At 44.2% G+C, this 20,462-nt stretch overlaps 1 protein-coding gene across 9 annotated transcripts in view; it reads left to right on the top strand.

The window, feature by feature from the left end:
• Window positions 1–9,169: 9,169 nt before the first annotated feature.
• The window catches only part of Slco1a3 (solute carrier organic anion transporter family member 1A3), a 43,519-nt gene continuing 32,226 nt past the window's right edge, over window positions 9,170–20,462 (top strand). For 4 of the 9 annotated variants that reach the window (XM_063286730.1, XM_063286729.1, XM_039108402.2 and 1 more), the window contains exons 1-2: window positions 11,768–13,351; window positions 16,190–16,331. In XM_063286730.1, the coding sequence (XP_063142800.1) occupies window positions 13,292–13,351; window positions 16,190–16,331 (202 nt within the window). In that variant the 5' untranslated portion in view covers window positions 11,768–13,291. Of the gene's footprint in view, window positions 9,207–10,016; window positions 10,068–11,767; window positions 13,352–16,189; window positions 16,332–20,462 lie in introns of those variants that run through there. The other 5 variants (XM_039108409.2, XM_039108405.2, XM_039108406.2 and 2 more) reach the window with 2 other exon arrangements.

The raw sequence follows: 20,462 nt of genomic DNA, 5'->3' as shown, positions 1-20,462 counted from the left end.
TCTCTCCCTCTCTCTCCAAAAATTTATCTTTCCCAGAAGAAGTGTAGGTTCCTAGAGATTCGTATTCAATCAATTTTCTCTGGAAACTGAAGTTTCTCAAACAACTTCCCTTTTCTCTATAACAGCACAGCTTGTCTTATTCCTTGTTGACTCTTGGTGCTTTATGCGTTGACTGGAAAACTAGGTGTTCAGTAACTAATTGTTGTAACTGCAAAGCAATGAAGAGAACTAGGGTCATACAAGGTCACTTAGTTGTGACTTGGATTGTGAAGTTTGATAAAGGTTTTATAAACTTAGGACAATGTTGGATTGCATGTTAAATGAACATTTCTCAGAGAAATTTCATACATTATTGCTGTGGATATGCCTGAGAAATCATACTAAAAGGTCAAAGTAGATTTTCTTAAAAAGGAATCTGAAATTAAAATACTTTGATGGTAATGAAAAATATCCTACTCTCAAAATACAAGACAAAAAGGTTGATGAGAATGGTACAGTTGAATAGAACTAAATCCATCGCATATAAATACTTATATGTATATATCACCTATACAGAGGGGGGCATTTTTGTCCATACATAATAAATACTTAAATACTATGTTTAGATCTCTGCTTAGGTGTTTGGTCTTTTCCCTAAACCTTACATTTTAAAATCTGGAATTGTTGGATTTATCCCCTTATCATGGACTTGTTTGCTGTTTTTCCTTAGGTTGTTTTGTGATTTAAATTCTGAGTCTCCGTAAGTTTCTGTTAATCAATATTGTCCCAGAGTGATTCTCTTCTTGGGGCTCCAGGAAGTGTTAGAATGCAAAGAACTCAGGAAAGAAGCCTGGTCACACAGCCTTTATTGGCTCAGTGAAGTGGAAGCTTAGTTAGTACAAACACAATGAATGTTTTCATGTTTTATTATTTATTTATTAATTACTTTTTCACTTATTTATGTTTATTTATTTATTTACACGCGTTAGATTCTATCTACAATTTCCCCTGCTTCTATTACTCCAGTCTCCCTCACTTTCCCTCTCTCTAAGATCCACTCCTCCTTTGATTCCTTAAAAAAAAAAAAAAAAACAGGCCTGCAGGCAGGCATAAATTTTTTGTAACTTACTTTTAATAAGTGTTCAACCTCTCCTATAGCCCACCACTCAGCAGAGGCAGTGGAAGAGGAAAGTTAATTAGAATAGGGGGAAAGTGGACTTGCTCAGCAATAGTTCTTTGGAGGTGAGCTTGATCTTCTTGGGCAACAGTTCAGTCCCATAGCAAACACTAAATATGACTTAGCAGCTGCAGACCAGTCCTCTAGGCAGGCAGACACCAGGCATGAACCAGCAGCTAAAGTCTAGTCCTTTTAGCAAGCAGACACCAGGCAGCTGTAGTTTAATCCTGAAGAAACTAGCAGGTGTGCCAACCAGACTGAGGTGAGGCTGCGGAAGTGGGAAACTGCCACAAGAATCTCGTTAGCAGTTCTTGGGAAAGTTTCTCTCAATGGCTGCATTATCACAGGTTGAGCTCAACAACACGATGTAAGGTGAACCAATACGTGTATATCTTTAGCAAATAGCGAGGCAGAGCAAACCAAATCAATGCTCAGTGTTTCTCTCCCACTGTCTGTGAGGTCATATTTATACTCCTTTATCAAGAGTCCTTTCACGTATTTATTATATCTAAACATCTTTTCACCTGTGTCTGCTTTAGGAAAACAGTCTTCTACCTGTTTTCTTTAGCAATACATCCTTTCACCTGTCTACTCCAGCAAAACATCATTTAATATAATTAATTTTGCAAAGAACTAGAAGTTTCCAATTCACAGGCCTTTCAGAGATAGCAGCAGAACAGGTAATTACAAATAACAATAACGTTAGGTAGAAATCCTCATATTAAGGCTGGACAAGGTAATCCAATCAGTTGAAAAGTGTCTCTAGTTCAAGCAGGGTCAGAAACACCTCTCATTTCTGCTCTGGGTGTTCCCATAAGAATACCAAGCTGCACAGCCTTGACGCATATGCAGAGGTTCTAGCTCAGACCCACACAGGATCCACGATTATTGTTCCACTCTCTAAGAGCTGCTGTGAACCTTGCATGATCTATTCTGAGGGTCATATTCTTCTGGTGTCCTTCGCCCCTCTGGCTCCTAGAATCCTTCCTCTCCTTCTTCTGGGTTTCCTGCCTTTGCCTACCATTTGGCTGTGGGTCTCTGTATCTGCTCCACTCAGTTGATGGATGATGGCCCTTTAATGACAATTAGGCTAGGCACTGATCTATAAGTACACCAGAATACCATTGGGAATCATTTCATTGACCTTTTTTTGACAATAGTATTTTGTTCTATCCTGGTTCTTTGGGATGACTAACCTCTGGCTCCTGTCCATGCCCATAGTGTCAGGCATGGACTCCTTCTCATGAAGTGAGTCTAAAGTTGAACCAGTCATGTGTTGGCCACTCCCACAAGTTCTGGACCACCACAACACCAGCACATCTTACAGGAAGGACATATTGTAGGTAGAAGATTTTGTAGTAGGGTTGATGTCCTAGGCCCACTACTGGGAGTCTTGCCTAATACAGAAGGTGGGCAGTTCATGCTCCATACCCAGTATTACTTTGGAGGCTTCATCATATCCACTCTCATAAATTCCATGGAATTTCTACTGCACTAGGTTTCTACATTCCCTCTGCCCCCAGTGACCAATTTTCCAGTTGTCTCTCCCACTTCTCCATCCCTTTACTCCCCTGCCTGAACCCTCCTGTTCCTATCTCTACTTGCCTTCAGTGTATCTGCAAAATATATTCTATTTCCCCTTCTCAGGGAGATCTATACATCCTCTCTTGAGACCTCTTTGTTACTTAGCCTCTCTGATCTATGGATTACAGCATAGATATCCTTCACTTAACCACTAATGTCTACATATAAGTGACTACATACCATAGATTGTATGAAGTTGGTACCAGGGACTGGGGTATTGCTGTGATAGGTCTGACCGTGTTTTTGTTTGGAAGAATATGGATTTGGGGTCTTTGGATTTGGAAAGTAGTGGAATGCTTTAAATGGGGCTTAATGGGCTATCTTAGTAGGAATGCGGAAGTCTTTGTTACTGAGAGTGATTTGAATTGTGCAGGCCGGGCCAAGAGGTTTCAGAGAAGAATTATGTGCTGTAAAGACTGCTTTTGTGGTATTTTGGTGAAGAATGTGGCTGCCTTTTGCCCTGGTCTGAAGAGTTGGCCTGAGGCTAAGGTGAAAAGACTCAGATTAATTAAAATGACAAAAGAAGTCTCAGAAACGCCCATCATAGATTTTGTTCTGCGGTTAAGTCTCATGAAGAGCATTTTAATGAAAAAAGGGAAGATGAGAAAGGAAAAATACAAAATATATGTTTCAAGTATTAAAGGGACACTCAGAAGTGAAATAGAGCTGAATCCTGTGTTCAAGGATATTAAATTGAATTAAGGAAGTAATGAGCTTGGGGCAAGATCCCACCCACCTAAATTAGCTCCAGGCAACTAAGTACAAACCTTTAATCCCAGGAGACAGGCATACAGATCTCTAAATTCAAGGTCAACCTAATGAGCAAGACGTAGAGAACCAAGCTTAGGCAGTGAAGGTGTCAAAAATGAGAAAGCTGGTGATACTATAATAGAACAAGGGGGCCATGTTCCAGCTCCTGCAAGGAGCAGAACTCAGAAGCTTCATTCACGTGTCTCTGGCTCTATATTCAAGAGGAGAAGAAAACTACTAGGAAAATTGATGCTGACTAACTGGAGCTAAGAAAGAGACCAACGTCACTGAGGTGAAATCTTCTGGGACATGTTTTCTGAGAGCACAAAAAAGCTGTGTTCCAGAGATAGTCAAGGTTGTACCTCAAGATGCAGCTGTGCTTGGTAATGTGTAAGAGTCACCCAGGTGGCAGTGGTTTTGAAGGCATGAAGGCGTCATGAAGAGCAGTTGAGGCTGGGCACTGTGAGAGGCCATGGAAGGCTATTGGTGAAGGTGCACCCGTAGTTGCAATTGACAGCCCAGGACTGAAGGGGTCATGCAAAGGAGTTGAGGCTTGGCACCATGAAGAGAGCCTGTGAAAGGCAACTGGTGAAGCCTGGTTGCAGCAGAAGACCCCAGTGTATTGGAGATGCCAGGACCATCAGATGATCACCAAGAACAGCTGAGGCAGTGGAGTGGCTCAACCTGAGTGTTACAGAGAGCAGAACTGGAGAAGTGAAGCCAGCCCTTTGGAGGATCATGTGTGGATCACAGACACTGGAACAACCTGTAACATTGAAGCTGCCTTGGAGACCCAAAGACGTTAAAGATGCCAGAGCCATGGGTTATCTGCTGAGGAAAGCTGCTAACAGAAAGTGGAACCAGCTCAGGAGAAAGAAGTTTGTTGCAGTCAACAAAGATGAAAAAGGAGTTGAAGATCTGAAGACTGCTTTGACATCAGACATGGAGATGGCCGAGTTCTTAATTAGGGGATTACTGTCGGCACCAGCACCAACACAGTACCGAGAATAGGGCGAAAGCCTACGGGATGAAAGAAACACACATACACACACACACAGGTTATCGTGTCAAGCCAGGAGAGGAAGAGAGGAAGAGAGGAAGAGAGAGAGAGAGAGAGAGAGAGAGAGAGAGAGAGAGAGGGGGGGGGGGGAAGAGTGAGGAGTGAGGAAGAATCTCCTGTAGCTTTATTTACTACTTATATACCCAAGTTCTCCAGGTAGAAAATATCTGGGAAGCACAGTGGGAAACCCTGGCTTGTGAGTACCAGTAACAAAAGACCGAGTAGGAGACCTGAATTAATTAGGGAGAAATCCGAGAAAACCAGCCTAAATCTCAAGGATAAAGGCTGAGGAAGCAAAAGGCAGAAGTAAATTGACCACCACCCAGGTGTGGTCCAGGTGTGTCAGTTCCACAAGCATCAGCCGGGCTCAGCAGAGGTCATGCGGTGGAGACACCCGGTGTTTACTACTTGGTCTTTTCTTCCTGTGCCGTAAATACATGGGAGAGGCCTCTGTCCAACAATCCCATGACTTTTACTGTGGCCATGCTGTTACAATGCTGCCAGGCCCAAATCCAATATGGCTCACTACAGATTACAGTTAAGTGATTGGATTGATCTCAGGAGAGACTTTGAACTTTGGACGTTTAACATTGTTGATACTGCTATAGACTGTGGTGGCTTTAGAAGTTGGACTAAATGTACTTTTTAATTATGCTATGTTTAGGTATGGCCTCAATAGACTCATTTGTTTGAACAAGCCTATGGAGGCCAGGGAGTGGAATGTGATGGGTTGCATATGCTTGGCCCAGTGGCATGATTAGATGTGGCCTTGTTGGAGGAAGTGTGTCACTGTGGGGTGGGCATGGAGACCCTCCTCCTAGCTGCCTGAGGATGCTCAGTCTGTTCCTGGCTTCCTTTGGGTGAAGATGTAGAACTCAGCTCCTCCTGCACCAGGCCTGCCTGGAGGCTGAGATGCTCCTGCCTTAATGATAATGGACTGAACCTCTGAACCTGGAAGCCAGCCCCAATTACATGTTGTCCTTATAAGAGTTGCCTTGGTCATGCTGTCTGTTCATAGCAATAAGACCCTAAAGTAAGACAGGTATCTTTCCGGATCTGGGCTTTCTCACTCACGATGATTTTCTAGTACATCCATTTGCCTGCAAATTTTATGATGTCATTGCTTTTAAGAGCTGAGTACTACTACATTTTGTAAATATGCCACATTTTCTTCTTGCATCTTTTGGTTGAGGAATATCTAGGCTTTTTCCACTTTCTGCCTCTAATGAGTAAAACAGCTATGAACATAGTTGAGCAAATGCTTTGTGGTAGGATGATGCATCCCTAGGGGAATAAATACCCCATTCTTCTGCCCCCCAATAAGTCTGCTCTCCAAATCTATTCCTGGGTGTGTTCTTGCCTGGGTGCTCATTGCCAACCAAGATCCTGCAATGTATTTACCCATGACCAGCTAAATATTCTTCCCTCTAGTTCATCCCATTGCACAACCGACCTGGTTAACCTGAAAAGCTCTCAGGGAGAACTTTCCCTCGGGATGGAGACCCTCCAACTCTAATGACCAGACCGAGACACCACAGGATGCAATCAGCAAGAGGATTTGGTTTATTGTCGGGATACACAGGCACAGGCACCTGCGGGCGCTTCAGTCACTCGGGGGACTGGCGCACCCCACGGAACCAAGGATGGGCTTTTTATAGGATTTTGGGGAGCAGAAGCAAGCATACAGAAGCAGATGCATGGTTATAGGGATATAATTGGTGGATTCTAATGTGGCAAGGGTTCAGCCCGGGGGCAAGTTTCCTAGCTACCTTCCTGAAACATAACGGCTGACTCGGCCCCCCAAGGGTTCAGCCCGGGGGCAAGTTTCCTAGCTACCTTCTTGGAACATAACGGCTGACTCGGCCCCCCACCAGGGTGTGGGACCTCTCCCGGGGCTTTTCTCATTGTCAGGTGCTCAACCGCAGTCGTCCTGTTGCCAGGCCTTCAACCAAACACATCCTGCTTGGCAGCCGCTTTGTACTCAGTGTTTTAACCTTTCTCTGAACCAGTCATCTTAAGTACAGCCTTGCAAAATGGCGTTACTGCTGCTAAGCTGGGGTCTTTCATTCCCCCATTTTTTTTTTTTTGCTAACTTTGAGTGAAATCTTTCACTCGACTTGGTCAAGAAATTTCTGTCTGGTGGGGGCTTATTCCCCCACTGACTCTAGGCCACAAAAGGACTAGGAGGAGCCACGTAGGAGTTTTAACTTTAAGGGGTTTGGAGTGCGCTGAACTCTCCATGTCTGGGGTGTAGTGTTGTGATTAGTCAATTCCTCAGACCGGACTGCCTTGACATGTGGTGCGTGGACCTAAGCCGAGACTCCGTCTACCTTTAGGGCGGTCGGGGTAGTCAGGAGGACGGTGTAGGGTCCTTTCCACTGTGGCTCGAGATTCTTGGTCTGGTGTCTGCGCACCCACACGGTGTCTCCAATCTGGAATGGGTGTGGCACCACCGGATGCTCAAGCTTGTCCTGGTAAGCAGTGGCCAAAGGTCTCCAGACGTCTCTCTGCACAATCTGTAGGGCCTGTAAATGGGCCCTCAGAGAAGGGCTGGGAAAGATTTCCTCGAGGAGCTTCTTGGTGACCATTTTTGTAGTCTCGTGCTTTGTGGGGAAGGCTTCGACCCATCCTGAGAAGGTGTCTACAAACACTAGGAGATACTTGTATCCATATATATCTGGTTTAATTTCAGTAAAATCAATTTCTCAATGGATGTCGGGACGGTGTCCCCTAGGACGAACTCCTTGTCCAATCATGGTCCTTCCCGGGTTAACCTGAGCGCACGCTTTGCAACTCTCAGTCACCTTTTGTATCGCTTTGTCCTGATTCAAAAAACACAGATTTATCTCTTCCCGATCTAGTAAGGTTTTTATCTTCTTAAACCCCAAATGGGTTAATTTATGTAAAAAGGAGATCAATTCAAAAGTCATTTTTATTGGCATAACTGTCTTTCCTTTGTAGACCCACTGTTTTAGTTGAGGGTGGTAGATGGCCCCCATTTTTTTTTAGGAGCTCTATGTCCTCATGGGCATAAACCCAACTGGTTTGTCCCACTGGTGGGGGCGTGGGTTGGTCTGGGCTATTTAAGGGCAAGATTTGTTTGCTCATGGCCGCTTCTCACGCCGTGGCATCGGCCAGCCGGTTTCTTCGTGCCTCTGGGTTGTGCCCTTTCTGGTGTCCTGGACAATACATAATACTCAGTCTTTTGGGCAAGAATAGGGCTTCTAAGAGGGCCAGAATTTTAGCCTTATTTTTAATATCTTTATCTTCAGATGTGAGCAGCCCCCGCCCCAGTAGATCTCCCTGTGGATGTGTGCCGTGGCAAAGGCATAACGGCTGTCTGTATATACATTTAGCCTCTTACCTTTTGCCATCTTGAGCGCCTGAGTCAAGGCGATGAGTTCAGCCCGTTGTGTGGAGGTACCAGCAGGCAGGGCTTTCGCCCAAATCACTTTGTCCTCCGTAGTGACCGCAGCTCCAGCCTTTCGCTCTCCCTCTGCCAAGAAGCTGTTGTCATCCGTGTACCATGTGTGGTCAGCATTCTGAAGAGGCTGGTCCGATAGGTCCGGCCTGGTTCTATGTACTTCTGTGAGGATTTGTAGGCAGTCATGCTGTTCTGCCTCCTCTGGTAGAGGAAGCAAGGTGGCAGGATTGAGGGCGACTACGGGCCCAAACTGAACCCGTTCTGCATCCAGTAACAAGGCTTGGTAGTGGGTCATGTGGGAATTAGAGAGCCAGCGGTCTGGGGGCTGCTTTACCAAGGCCTCCACTGCGTGGGGTGCTAGGATGGTGAGTGGCTGTCCCAAAGTCAATTTTCTAGCATCCTTGATCAGGACAGCAATAGCAGCAACCATCCTTATGCACGGTGGCCAGCCGGAGGCCACAGGGTCCAATTTCTTAGACAGGTAGGCCACAGGGCGTTTCTAGGGTCCCAACCTTTGTGTTAGGACCCCTTTAGCATACCCCTGTTTCTCATCGATGAACAGTTACTGAGCAAATTGTAAGGGTTTGGAACAGTCGGATGAATATCTTCTACCCTCTTGTTGACCTCTCTCAAGTCTTGTACTGGCCTATAATCTCCAGTGTCGGGTTTCTTAACAGGCAGAAGAGGCGTATTCCAAGGCGACCAGCAGGGGACTAGGATGCCTTGATCCAGAAGCCTCATAATGTGAGGCCTTATATCTTGATAAGCTTCATGTGACAGGGGGTATTGTTTTATGGAGACTGGAGTTGTAGTGGCCTTTAACTGTATAATTAAGGGGGGGCTGTTGGAGCGCCAACCCCATCCCACCAGTCTCTGCCCAAGCCAGTGGAAAATTCGTGACCCAAGTGTCTATTTCTAGGGATTGTGGCTTGTCCTGTCCCGGTTCATATAGTCTATATTCATCTTTTAATTGTAGGGTTAGAACTTGAAGGGGAGTTCCATGGGGGCCAGTTATTCGGGCCCCTCCTTCCTCAAAATGAATTTGTGCTTTTAGTTTGGTGAGCAGGTCACGGCCCAGCAGAGGGTACGGGCAGTCCGGAACATGTAAGAAGGAATGGGTCACCTTACCGGTAGCCAGCTGAACCTGGCGGTCCGTAGTCCATCGGTATTGTTTCTCACCAGTAGCTCTTTGTACCCAGGCCGTCCGGTCGCTGAGTTGTCCTGAAGCTCGGGTGAGGACTGAATGCTGGGCTCCTGTGTCTACCAGGAAAGTAACCGGCTGCCCCCCAACTTTAAGCGTTACCCTGGGCTCGGGGTGGGGGCTCCTGGCCCTGACCTCCCTAATCTTTATCTAGAGCCAAGAGGGAGGTTCGTGGTCGAGGCTTTCGGGGTCCGCCAGGCTTCTTGGGGCACTCTCTGGCCCAGTGCCCTTTCTCTTTGTAATAGGCACATTGATCTTTATCCAGCTTCAGCCCCTTTCGAGCTCCCCCCTATCTCCCTTCCTTTCTTGGCCCTGAACTACAGCGGCCAAGATTCGACTCAATTCTCTCTCTTCCCTCTCTCTGCGAACTCTATCTTCTTTTTTTTTTTTTTTCAGCTTCTTTAAGTAAATCCTGTAATGTATAGCCCTGCAAATTTTCTAACCTCTGTAACTTAGTCCTGATATCTGGAGCAGCCTGCCAGATGAAGGACATAGAGACACTCATCATTTGTCCTGGGTCATCTGGGTCATAGGGAGTGTACATACGGTAGGCCTCCTTAAGTCTCTCTAGAAAGGCGGAGGGAGTTTCCCCTGCTTCCTGTAATACCTGTTTTACCTGAGCCAAATTAGTAGGGCGTCGTATAGCCCCTCGGAGACCCGCTAGAAGCAACTGGCAATAAAGGCGTAGGTGTCCCTTACCTTCAGCTGTATTAAAATCCCAGTTTGGTCTCTTAAGTGGGAATGCAGCATCAATTTTCTCAGGCAGCTGGGTGGGACGCCCATCATCTCCCAGAACATGCTTTCTGGCCTCTAGGAACACTCTTTTTTTTTTTTTTTTGAGGTTAAGAGGGCCTGTAAGAGCTGTTGGTAGTCATCCCAAGTAGGCTGGTGGGTAAGTAAAACAGATTCTATTAGGTCGGTGAGTGCCACCGGATCTTTGGAGAAAGAAGGGTTGTTTTGTTTCCAATTGTAAATGTCAGCTGCTGAAAACGGCCAGTATTGGGTCTGGCCACTGGTTCCCTGTCTAAGTGGGAAAGCCTGGGAGGTTGTATCTGGCATCACCTCGCGCTTATTGCGCAATCTCCCTGCGACAGGGGAGAAACCCTTATCAGACTGTGGCCCGGCAACTGATCTGGCCGGCGGCTCTGCCTCCTCCGTTTTAGCCAGGCCTGTCAGAGAGAAGATCTATGAGAGGGGAGTTTGGGTCTGCCGGGAGGACAGGTTTCTTAGAAGGCTCTGATTTCACAAAGGTAGAGAGAGGAAGACGTGGCCGGCGGACCGGGCGGGGCCGAGGGGACAGGCTAGGGGTTGAGGGGATGCCAATTTGGGTCCACGAAGGGTTCCGCCCAGGGGGGGTGGTTTAAGGCGAGACTCTCTCAAGTGATAATATAAGGAACCTGGTCAGGATGTCCGTGGACGACCCGATCTTTAACCTGTAAAATAATGATCTTATTAAATGTGTCATTCACTGGCCATCCCGCTCCGAAAGTGGGCCACTCGGATGTGTAGAGAGTCTGCCATTTCCTTTTTTTTAACCTCGACGGACTGGTTGTGTGCCCGGTCGTGGACGTCTTTCCAATGATCAAGAGTGAGACTTAGGGGTGTTGTTAGGGACTGTCCCATGTTAGTTCTAAGGAAGATTAGAACACAGAGAAAACAAACAACACCAACAGTCAAACAAACAACAGACAGGCGTGCTGCACGGCTTTGGTACCAAACTGAAAGCAAAAAGTCAGATGGAGGTGGCAAAGGTCCGGGGCCCTCTGAAAGCCAAAAATACAGACAGAGGTGCCGTTAGACCGGATCCTTCTCCTCTAACCAGAGTCCCAGATTGAGCCCCGAAAAGTCGGGCCCCTAACACCCTTGGAATGTCTTCCAGGGCTGCGGGACGAGAAGTCTGAGCTCGTCAGCTCCTTCTTCGTCCCGCCCAAATTCCAAACAACCTGGCTGAGCGCTCACAGAACAGACCCGGCTGAGCGCCCACAGAACAGACCCGGCTGAGCGCCCACAGAACAGACCCGGCTGAGCGCCCACAGAACAGACCCGGCTGAGCGCCCACAGAACAGACCCGGCTGAGCGCCCACAGAACAGACCCGGCTGAGCGCCCACAGAACAGACCCGGCTGAGCGCCCACAGAACAGACCCGGCTGAGCGCCCACAGAACAGACCCGGCTGAGCGCCCACAGAACAGACCCGGCTGAGCGCCCACAGAACAGACCCGGCTGAGCGCCCACAGAACAGACCCGGCTGAGCGCCCACAGAACAGACCCGGCTGAGCGCCCACAGAACAGACCCAGCTGAGCGCCCACAGAACAGACCCGGCTGAGTGCTCACAGAACAGACAGAATAGGGCAGAACGAGACAGAATCAGACAGACGCCGGCCGGCTTACCTCCCAGTGGGTGGTCGGTGGTCCCTGGGTGGAGGATCTCCTTTCCCGGCCAACGCACCAAATGAAAAGCTCTCAGGGAGAACTTTCCCTCGGGATGGAGACCCTCCAACTCTAATGACCAGACCGAGACACCACAGGATGCAATCAGCAAGAGGATTTGGTTTATTGTCGGGATACACAGGCACAGGCACCTGTGGGCGCTTCAGTCACTCGGGGGACTGGCGCGCCCCACGGAACCAAGGATGGGCTTTTTATAGGATTTTGGGGAGCAGAAGCAAGCATACAGAAGCAGATGCATGGTTACAGGGATATAATTGGTGGATTCTAATGTGGCAAGGGTTCAGCCCGGGGGCAAGTTTCCTAGCTACCTTCCTGAAACATAACGACTGACTCGGCCCCCCAAGGGTTCAGCCTGGGGGCAAGTTTCCTAGCTACCTTTCTGGAACATAAGGCTGACTCGGCCCCCCAAGGGTTCAGCCCCGGGGCAAGTTTCCTAGCTACCTTCTTGGAACATAATGGCTGACTCAGCCCCCCACCAGGGTGTGGGACCTCTCCCGGGGCTTTTCTCATTGTCAGGTGCTCAACCGCAGTCGTCCTGTTGCCAGGCCTTCAACCAAACACATCCTGCTTGGCAGCCGCTTTGTACTCAGTGTTTTAACCTTTCTCTGAACCAGTCATCTTAAGTACAGCCTTGCAAAATGGCGTTACTGCTGCTAAGCTGGGGTCTTTCAAACCCAAGACAGAAAGCAGAAATGGGATGGCATGCCCTCCCGATGTTGTACTTAAGGCAGGTACAGGGAAGCCCAGATTTTCACTTGGATGCAAAGAATTCGAACTCACCTCTTCAAAATTAGGAATTAAACACTTTACCCATTGAACCACACTCACAGTTGCGCTGCACGGTTTGACATCAACTTGACACAGACTAGAGTCATTTGCAGACCAATGTAACCTCTGTGGCCTTTTCTTGATTGATGATTGATGTGAGGACCCAACTCACTGTGGAGGGAATCATCCCTAGGCAGGAAGTCCTGGAATCTGGAAGTCCTGGAAGAAGTAGGCTGAGCAAGTCATTAGGAGCAAAGAGATAAGCAGTATTCTATTCCTTCATGGTCTCTGAATTGGCTCCTGTATCCAGGTTCCTGCTTTGAATTTCTGACCTGACTTCCCTCAGTAATGAACTGTGGTATTGAACTGTAAAACAAGCCTTGTCCCCACCAAGTTGCTTTTGGTTCTTGTGTTTTATCACAGCAATAGAAACCTTGACTAGGATATCTTACCTACTGAAACTTACCTAGTTTTGCTTTGCTTTGTTTTTTAACGAATTATTTGTTACAGTTCAGTAAATAATTTAACAACTGTCCCCATACTGAGTAAGCCCTGATGTAAGGATCTGTTTCTAGTTTGATTGTAACTTATTACATCACACTGTGTTGATACCTCTGGGGTGGAGGATGGGGCAGCACTGCTTTTTTTGAAGGGAAATGAAGAGGAATGGATCATCTATCAGAGAAGGGAGGTTGAGGAGATGGACTGTGAAGAGTGGAGGGAGGGAACACTGTTGTTGGGATGTAATGCATGAGAGAAAATTAAAAAAAAAACTAGTTCAGTGTCAGAATTGAAAAAATCACATTTCAGTAAATAATTTAGCTGCTTTCTCTTTTTTTGAAAAGTTAGCAGTGGAATTTTAAAGTAGAGACATCATTAAGGAGTCAGAAGATCAACATGGGAGACCTTGAAAAGGGGGCTGCAACCCATGGGGCCGGATGCTTTGCCAAGATCAAGGTATAGATTGTTTCTATGTACGCATGTGTATACTCACGGAAGTCTTTTTAAGCGAGCACTGGAAGTGACTATAATATTATCCGGTTTACATGAAGTTTTCCAAGAGGAAAACCATTTTAATAGATGTGTTGTTAATTTCTTGACTTAAAGAAATTGATTTAATATTAGGGATATCAAACCAGGATTATTCATCCAGAAAAGTTAAAGAGCTTTAGAAGGTATTAAAGAAGAATGTGCTTTAATATTTTTGTTATGTATTATGTTCTGCTAGAACTTAGTCTGAGATTAGAGGTCAAACTAATACTCAGCCTTTAGGGGTTCCCAATAGAAGGTCAGAGGTCACATATAGGAAACAGTTCCCTGCAGAAGAACTCTATTAATATGCAAAGACTTTATGAATCAATGAGAAGGATAAATATTTTCTTCAAGGTTTGGCAATACAACAATCATTCTTTTGTAAGAAAATTGCTTATTCTTTTAGCTGTATTTTTTGTTGGTTTTCAGTATTTTAGATACAATTATTATTCTCATAGCTCCAAAGTCATTTTTACATCACAAAATGAGGACTTATATTAACCCAGGAATTTTGAGTATCTGTCTAGTTTTAGAGAGTCCTGCAAACGTTCCTCTCTAAGATGTTCCTTATAAGTTATTGTATTAAAAGTTCATTTTACTCAATTATACAATTTACCTATAAAAAGCTCATTTTATGTTATTATATTGGTGTTATGGAAAATGCTAAAACAATTCTTTTAAAAGACAGAAGTTAGACGCAACTACTTAAAACCAATCAGATTTCCCTCCATCCTTGAATTTAGAACTATCTAGAATGTTAGAGTGGTCAAAAGATATACAATACCATACTGAAACTCCTGCTGCTTAAATTTATAAATATGATAGGAAAAGTTTTCCAGGAGAGGAAAAATTATGACCTTTACGGCCTTCAGTTATACATATATTGGCGACCTCACCAGACACAAATATTTGGTTCTAACCCAATGTTTACAGAGAAGGTCCTGGTTAAGCTACATGGGTCAAAAGAAATGTAAAGCAAAATTCATGAACCTTAGAAAAAGACAGCTAGGAATAAGGGTGTTGATAGGGAAGAGAGGGGGAGAGGAGAGGAGGCAATGGATAATCAGAGCATATCATCTATGTATGAAATTAGAAAACAGCAAATTTAATAAACTTTCTAAAAGAAAATGAAGGGAAATTTCCTAAGGGGCCTGGGGAGCTACCTTGATTGATAATGGAGGCTGGAGGGTCTGAGTTCAGGCCACAACACCTACATGGAAACTATTCCTATGTGTGGAGTCACATAACTTTGATTCCAGGGTGAGGAGGTAGGAGTCGGGCTGATAAATATACAACACTCACTGAAGAGCCAGCCTTGCCTCCTAGGTGAATTCCAGGCTGGTGAGAGTCCTTGCTGAAACAAATAAAAAAGTACAAAGCTTGAGGAATTATACCTGAGATTGTCTTCTGGTCTCCCTATGTACATACGCAAACATGAACTCATCCTGCATGCACACCTACACACACACACACACACACACACACACACACACGCACGGCACACACACACAAAGAAATTACGAGAAAAAAAAAACTTATCTAGTAAGCCTGAAAAGTCTGCTCTGAAGGGGTTTGCTGCAGACTCTAGAGTGCTGAGGTAAAACGTCAGTAGGGTTAGCTTTATAAATACTGGTGTTAGGTAGCACTGGGTCTGGATGAGCATGGCCACTGATATCTTTTACTTTCTGAGAAGTCATGGGCTTGCTTTCTTCTGCAAAACGTAAGTAAAACAAGTGCTCTCTCAATTAAGATTCTTAATTTTGATAGATTTTTCTTTAAATATAAGAGCTGAATTATAAAATTCATGGGAAAGTTAAAAATTAAATTAAATTCATGTCCTCTTAAAGATTTACAGGGAGAGAAAAGAACATCACTGCCAATGGAATTTGGAATTAGAAGTCAAAAATGTATACTTTGAACCATACTGAACTTGGTATTCACTTTTTTCAGTTTTTTTTGCATGTGTTTCTACTTAAGTTTATTCAAATTATTTGGTTCTTGTGACAATAGGTTTACAAGTAAGAAATAGTAATCCAATACAGTATTATATGCATATAATTTTGGGTGAGATAGTACAGAAATTCCAGTAGCTGGTTGATGACAAATGGACACTAAGTTGAGGAAACCAGGAAGCTAATTCACTACATCACTCAAGGTGAGTTGTAGGTGAATTATTAGTTATTAGTTACATCATTCAAGGTGAGTTATCATTCATCGGCAGGTAATGAGGATTCTTAACTGTACACAGCTATGCTGTCTAAAAGAATGCAGAGAAAGAGGACAAAGTGATAAACTGGCCCAGGACCTCCAGAGACCTGTCATTCCTGCTTAGAGAACATAGTAGGCTTGCTGCCGACCCAATGCCTTGGTGTAATTCTGGGTTCTCTTCCTCCCCTTCCTTAACTGGACAGCATGTGTCCTACAGGTAACAGTGTAGTGCTGAAGCAAACCAATAGCTGTGTCTTACATAGAACAAGTCCATGTCACAACTCCATGTCTTTCTGTATGAATAAGGCACACTGATAAAAGATCAAAGCCATACCTATCAACAACACAACTGCTTACCTGTCATTCTAACTGCATGGCCAGAGCGAGGATAGCATGGTGGAGGAGAGATTACACGTAAAGTTTCTTGGATATTCAAGGGATGTTTATGTTGGACACAGTCATCCATCTTATAGATGGCAGTTTTGCCAGTAGATGACAGATACATAATCAGAAATCAAAGTTTTCTTTTTTTCCTTAAACATTGTTTCTTTTTAGGTGTTTCTGATGGCATTAACATGTGCATATGTATCCAAATCGCTATCAGGAACTTTCATGAGTTCCATGCTCACACAAATAGAGAGACAATTCGGTATCCCCACAGCTATAGTTGGATTCATCAATGGGAGCTTTGAGATAGGTGAGTTAAATTTATATTTATTTACACACATATATATTTATTTTATAGATAAATAAAATAAATATAAAATATTTATAAATATATATAAAATAAAAATACATATATAAAATTTGGTAGTGAAGTAGCCACTTATGTAAATATCCTTATGACGGCACCTAATTTGTACAACATACACTGACATTGTACCTTTTTATGATAAGTAGAAGATAGACTATTAATATCTACTTCTGTCATTTGATAAGTCAAAGAGTGGTAAAGACTTTCCCTTTGTATTTTATTGTATTCTTTTTCTGTTACAAGTTTGTTTTATTGGATATTTTCCTTATTTACATTTCAAATGTTATCCCCTTACCTGGTTTTCGCTATGGAAAACCCCTGTCTGAGACCCCCCTGTCTGATGATCCCCCCTCCCCCTGCTTCTATGAGGGTGCTCCCCAGCCCACCCACCCACTCCCTCTCTCCTCCCCACCCTGGCATTCCCCTATACTGGGGCATCAAGCCTTCACAGGACCAAGAGCCTCTCCTCCCATTGTTACCTGACAAGGCCATTCTCCGTTACATATGTGGCTGGAACCATGGGTTGCTCCATGTGTCCTCTTTGGTTAGTGGTTTAGTCCCTGGAAGTTCTGGGGTGTTTGGTTGGTTGATATTGTTCTTCCTAAGGGGTTGCAAATCCCTTCACCTCCTTCAGTCCTTTCTCTAACTCCTCCATTGAGGACTCCATTCGCAGTTCAATGTTTGGTTTCAAGCATCTGCCTCTGTATTTGTCTTGTTCACTCTTGCTGCTCTGATGTAATAATGCCATTCAATGTAATCATTCATAGAGTTTCCTTTTGTACCTTTCTAGAGGAATAAATTACATATTTTTCCAAGTATATTTTAGTTTTTAGAAAAATTCATTACAAGCTCAAAGATAAATTCAAGCCATAAATTGAACAAGAAGTTTACAATAGAGACACTTAAATGTGTTCCCATTAAGACTAGACATTCATTATCTGTCATTAGCTTTATAATGTCTTGCAATATGTCGTAAGTTGTAAATTCCTGCTTTCCAATTCAGAAGCAATTAACTCATGATACTTGAAGATTGGCAGAATTTTCACTGCAATTTTTATATCAGAGAGAGTTTAATAGTAGTCCTGTTTTAAAGGGCTTAATAATTTTAGGAATTCTTATAGGGTCATCATTAAGAATTAAGAAATCATCTATTTGTCTCTATAGCATCACTATAAGACAGAACACCTTTGTCAATCTGCTGAAATCTGTCCAATAGGGCGTGCTATATACCTAGTGACATATACATATACATACATTATATACATAATATTAATAGCAGAAAACTTTCTGAAAATGTAGTCTCTTCAGCCTTGCCTAGAAGGGTTCATCCATCTCAGTTTACATTTCAAATGTTATCCCCTTACCTGGTATCCCTTACGGGAAACCCCTGTCTCATACCCCCTCCCACTGCTTCTATGAGGGTGCTCCCTTGCCCACCCACCCTCTCCTCCTCTCCTCCCCACCCTGGCATTCCCCTACACTGGGGCATGGAGCCTTCACAGGACCCAGGGCCTCTCCTCCCATTGTTGCCTGACAAGGCCATCCTCTGCTACATATGAGGCTGGAGTCATGGGTACCCCCATGTGTACTCTTCATGGTGAAACCATCTCAGGAAGATCACCTGCCTCTCCAATATGAATCCTGCCATCCCTTTAATTGCTTTTAATGTGTTTAATAAAAATGGAAAGGAAATTTAGGATTGAGCAGAAGCTCACCCACACTAAGAGGATGCTCCATTCTGTCTTCTGGGGCAAGCTCCTTATTGCTTCCCATTCCACCGGGGTTCTAGGCTTTCAGTGGAGTTAGGATGAATGCCTCACACAGACCTTTCACAGATTCTGCTAGTGTTCTATCAGTTAGGTTCAGCAAATATGGTCCGCTGACTTTCCAAGGTTCTACCAGACACACTGTGCTAGGGAAGGAAGTTTCTGGAAGGAGTAAAGGTTTTCTAGGAGAAGAGACATGGACAGGTGAATATGGAAGGAAATTGTGGAGGGCAAAACATCAAATCATTTCTGTGGAGATGGAGTTAGCCCAGTTTTATGGCAAGATGGAAGTCATTGCTACACAGGAATGAGAAATGAGTAAAGACCGGGGCTTGTGGTATGTCTTTTATAACTCAGATGGCAGAGTGCCGGTATAGGGTTAGAAGTAGATATTAATCTTTCTATGCTCAAGGACTCATCATGAAAACCCACTGATACTTCAGGATAATATTCAGTTGCACAGAATTAAACTATATAGGCAAAGAGGAAGCTAGTTACATCAGATAAAATTGTCAGAACATTGAAACAGCCCATTAGACAGGAAGATTTGTGCTTTTAACCAACAAGGTGAATATTATCTAGATCTGATTTTTAAGTAGTTATTGCCTCCATGATACTTTGAAATATTTACAACAACCACAATGTCATATAACGCTATTTATACTTCTAATGGTGAAATATTTGTGACTGCTCATGTCACTACTGCCCCTTCCTTTGCAGAAGTGCTAACACCAGGTTAATTATTATTGAAAATAATTCTCATCCAAGTTTATGTACAACTTTAATTTCATGAAAAACACTAAATTCTGTGAACTTAATGGATTACAGACTAAAGGTTAAAAAATCTCATTAAAAGAAAATTATTAACTATTTACATCACCAGTCTCTATGACAGGTAACTTAAGGAAAAGTCTTATGTAGAGACAATTATGCGAGAAAGTAATCCACACTGGTTAGTGAAAATAGCATTTGCTGGGCATTCTGCTGGCAGTTTTGCCAGCAACCTGCCATCTTGGTCAATAATTTACCTCTCTCCATATCTTTGCACCATTATTTGAGGGCATAGCAAGGCAATACAAAAGTTAAACTCAGCTGCCAGGTAACTGAGGGGCAGAGCCTAGAAGGAATGCTAACAATCGTCCCCTTTAGTTTAATTGTAAAAAGGAAAAACTAGACCAGGACAGTAGTGAAGCAGGAATAGGATCACTTCGATCTTTAGCTATGTCCTGCCTACTTTGGGGCTACATGCCTCTGAGAAGCCTAAGAAAATGGCTCTAGTCTTAGGACAGCTGGCTTTTTCCTTGTTGTCCAGGGTCTGTGGAACCATCTGTAGAGAGAATGAATGGGTCCAGTAGAAGCATCTGTGTCTGTGAGAGTAGATTGGAGTATCTGTGGGTTGCTTCTTTGAAGGTCTCCTGGATGTAGATTTTTGAGTAAATGGCCAGTCTTGAAAAGATACTGAAGTACACACTCACACACACACACACACCTACACTCACACACACACATACACACACATGCACACTCACACACATACACACACATGCACACTCACACACATACACACACATGCACATTCACACACAAACACACATGCACACACACACACACACATACAGAGACTATATAGATATACTAGAGGTAGAGAATGAAGTTAAGTAGGTTAATTCCTATATGTACATTTGAAACCCTTAGTTCTTGGTGGCTGGGATGAGGGGAGTCCCAATCCCAGGAACAGGAGGGGAATCCCACCCTGGAGTAGGTCACAGGTAGGAACTCAGGCTATTGGTTGGCAGATGTACTTATCTGGATGGAGTCTGTCTGTCCATGAGAGGTAGATCTGAGTGGGTTCCCTGTTGCTTATAGGTTTACAAAAGAGATAAATTTGTTGAAAACATGAGCATGTTTTAAGGTGAGCTTAGGAAGGCAACTCACCAGCCACCATCTTGCCCTCCTCCCCTCTAGGGGCTGTTTTGCCTTGAGTCTGGTTATGGGTCTAGAAGAAACCATTGGTGGGCTTTGAGAAACATCAATATTGTCTTGTCTGGCATTTCCCTCAGCAAAAGTCACTGCTGGTTTATCAGACACTGAGGGATTAATTTCCTCATGTGAAAAGGGCATTATTTCAAGGGGTGGGGCTGAGGGTACTACTTTGTCAAATGGGGTAAACCCTTGAGAATCTGAAAATTCAAAATTCTGAACTTTAACAGGGTCCTCCCACACATCCCATCCCAACTCATTGGATCCCATTATTTACCAATTAATGCCCTTACTTTAACTGCTAACACCCTCTGAGGCTGAGACTTGA

This window comes from Rattus norvegicus, chromosome 4, assembly GCF_036323735.1.
Source record: "Rattus norvegicus strain BN/NHsdMcwi chromosome 4, GRCr8, whole genome shotgun sequence".
NCBI lineage: Eukaryota > Metazoa > Chordata > Mammalia > Rodentia > Muridae > Rattus > Rattus norvegicus.
Note: the sequence above shows the minus strand (reverse complement) of the source record. Positions and strands in the feature narration are given on the sequence as shown.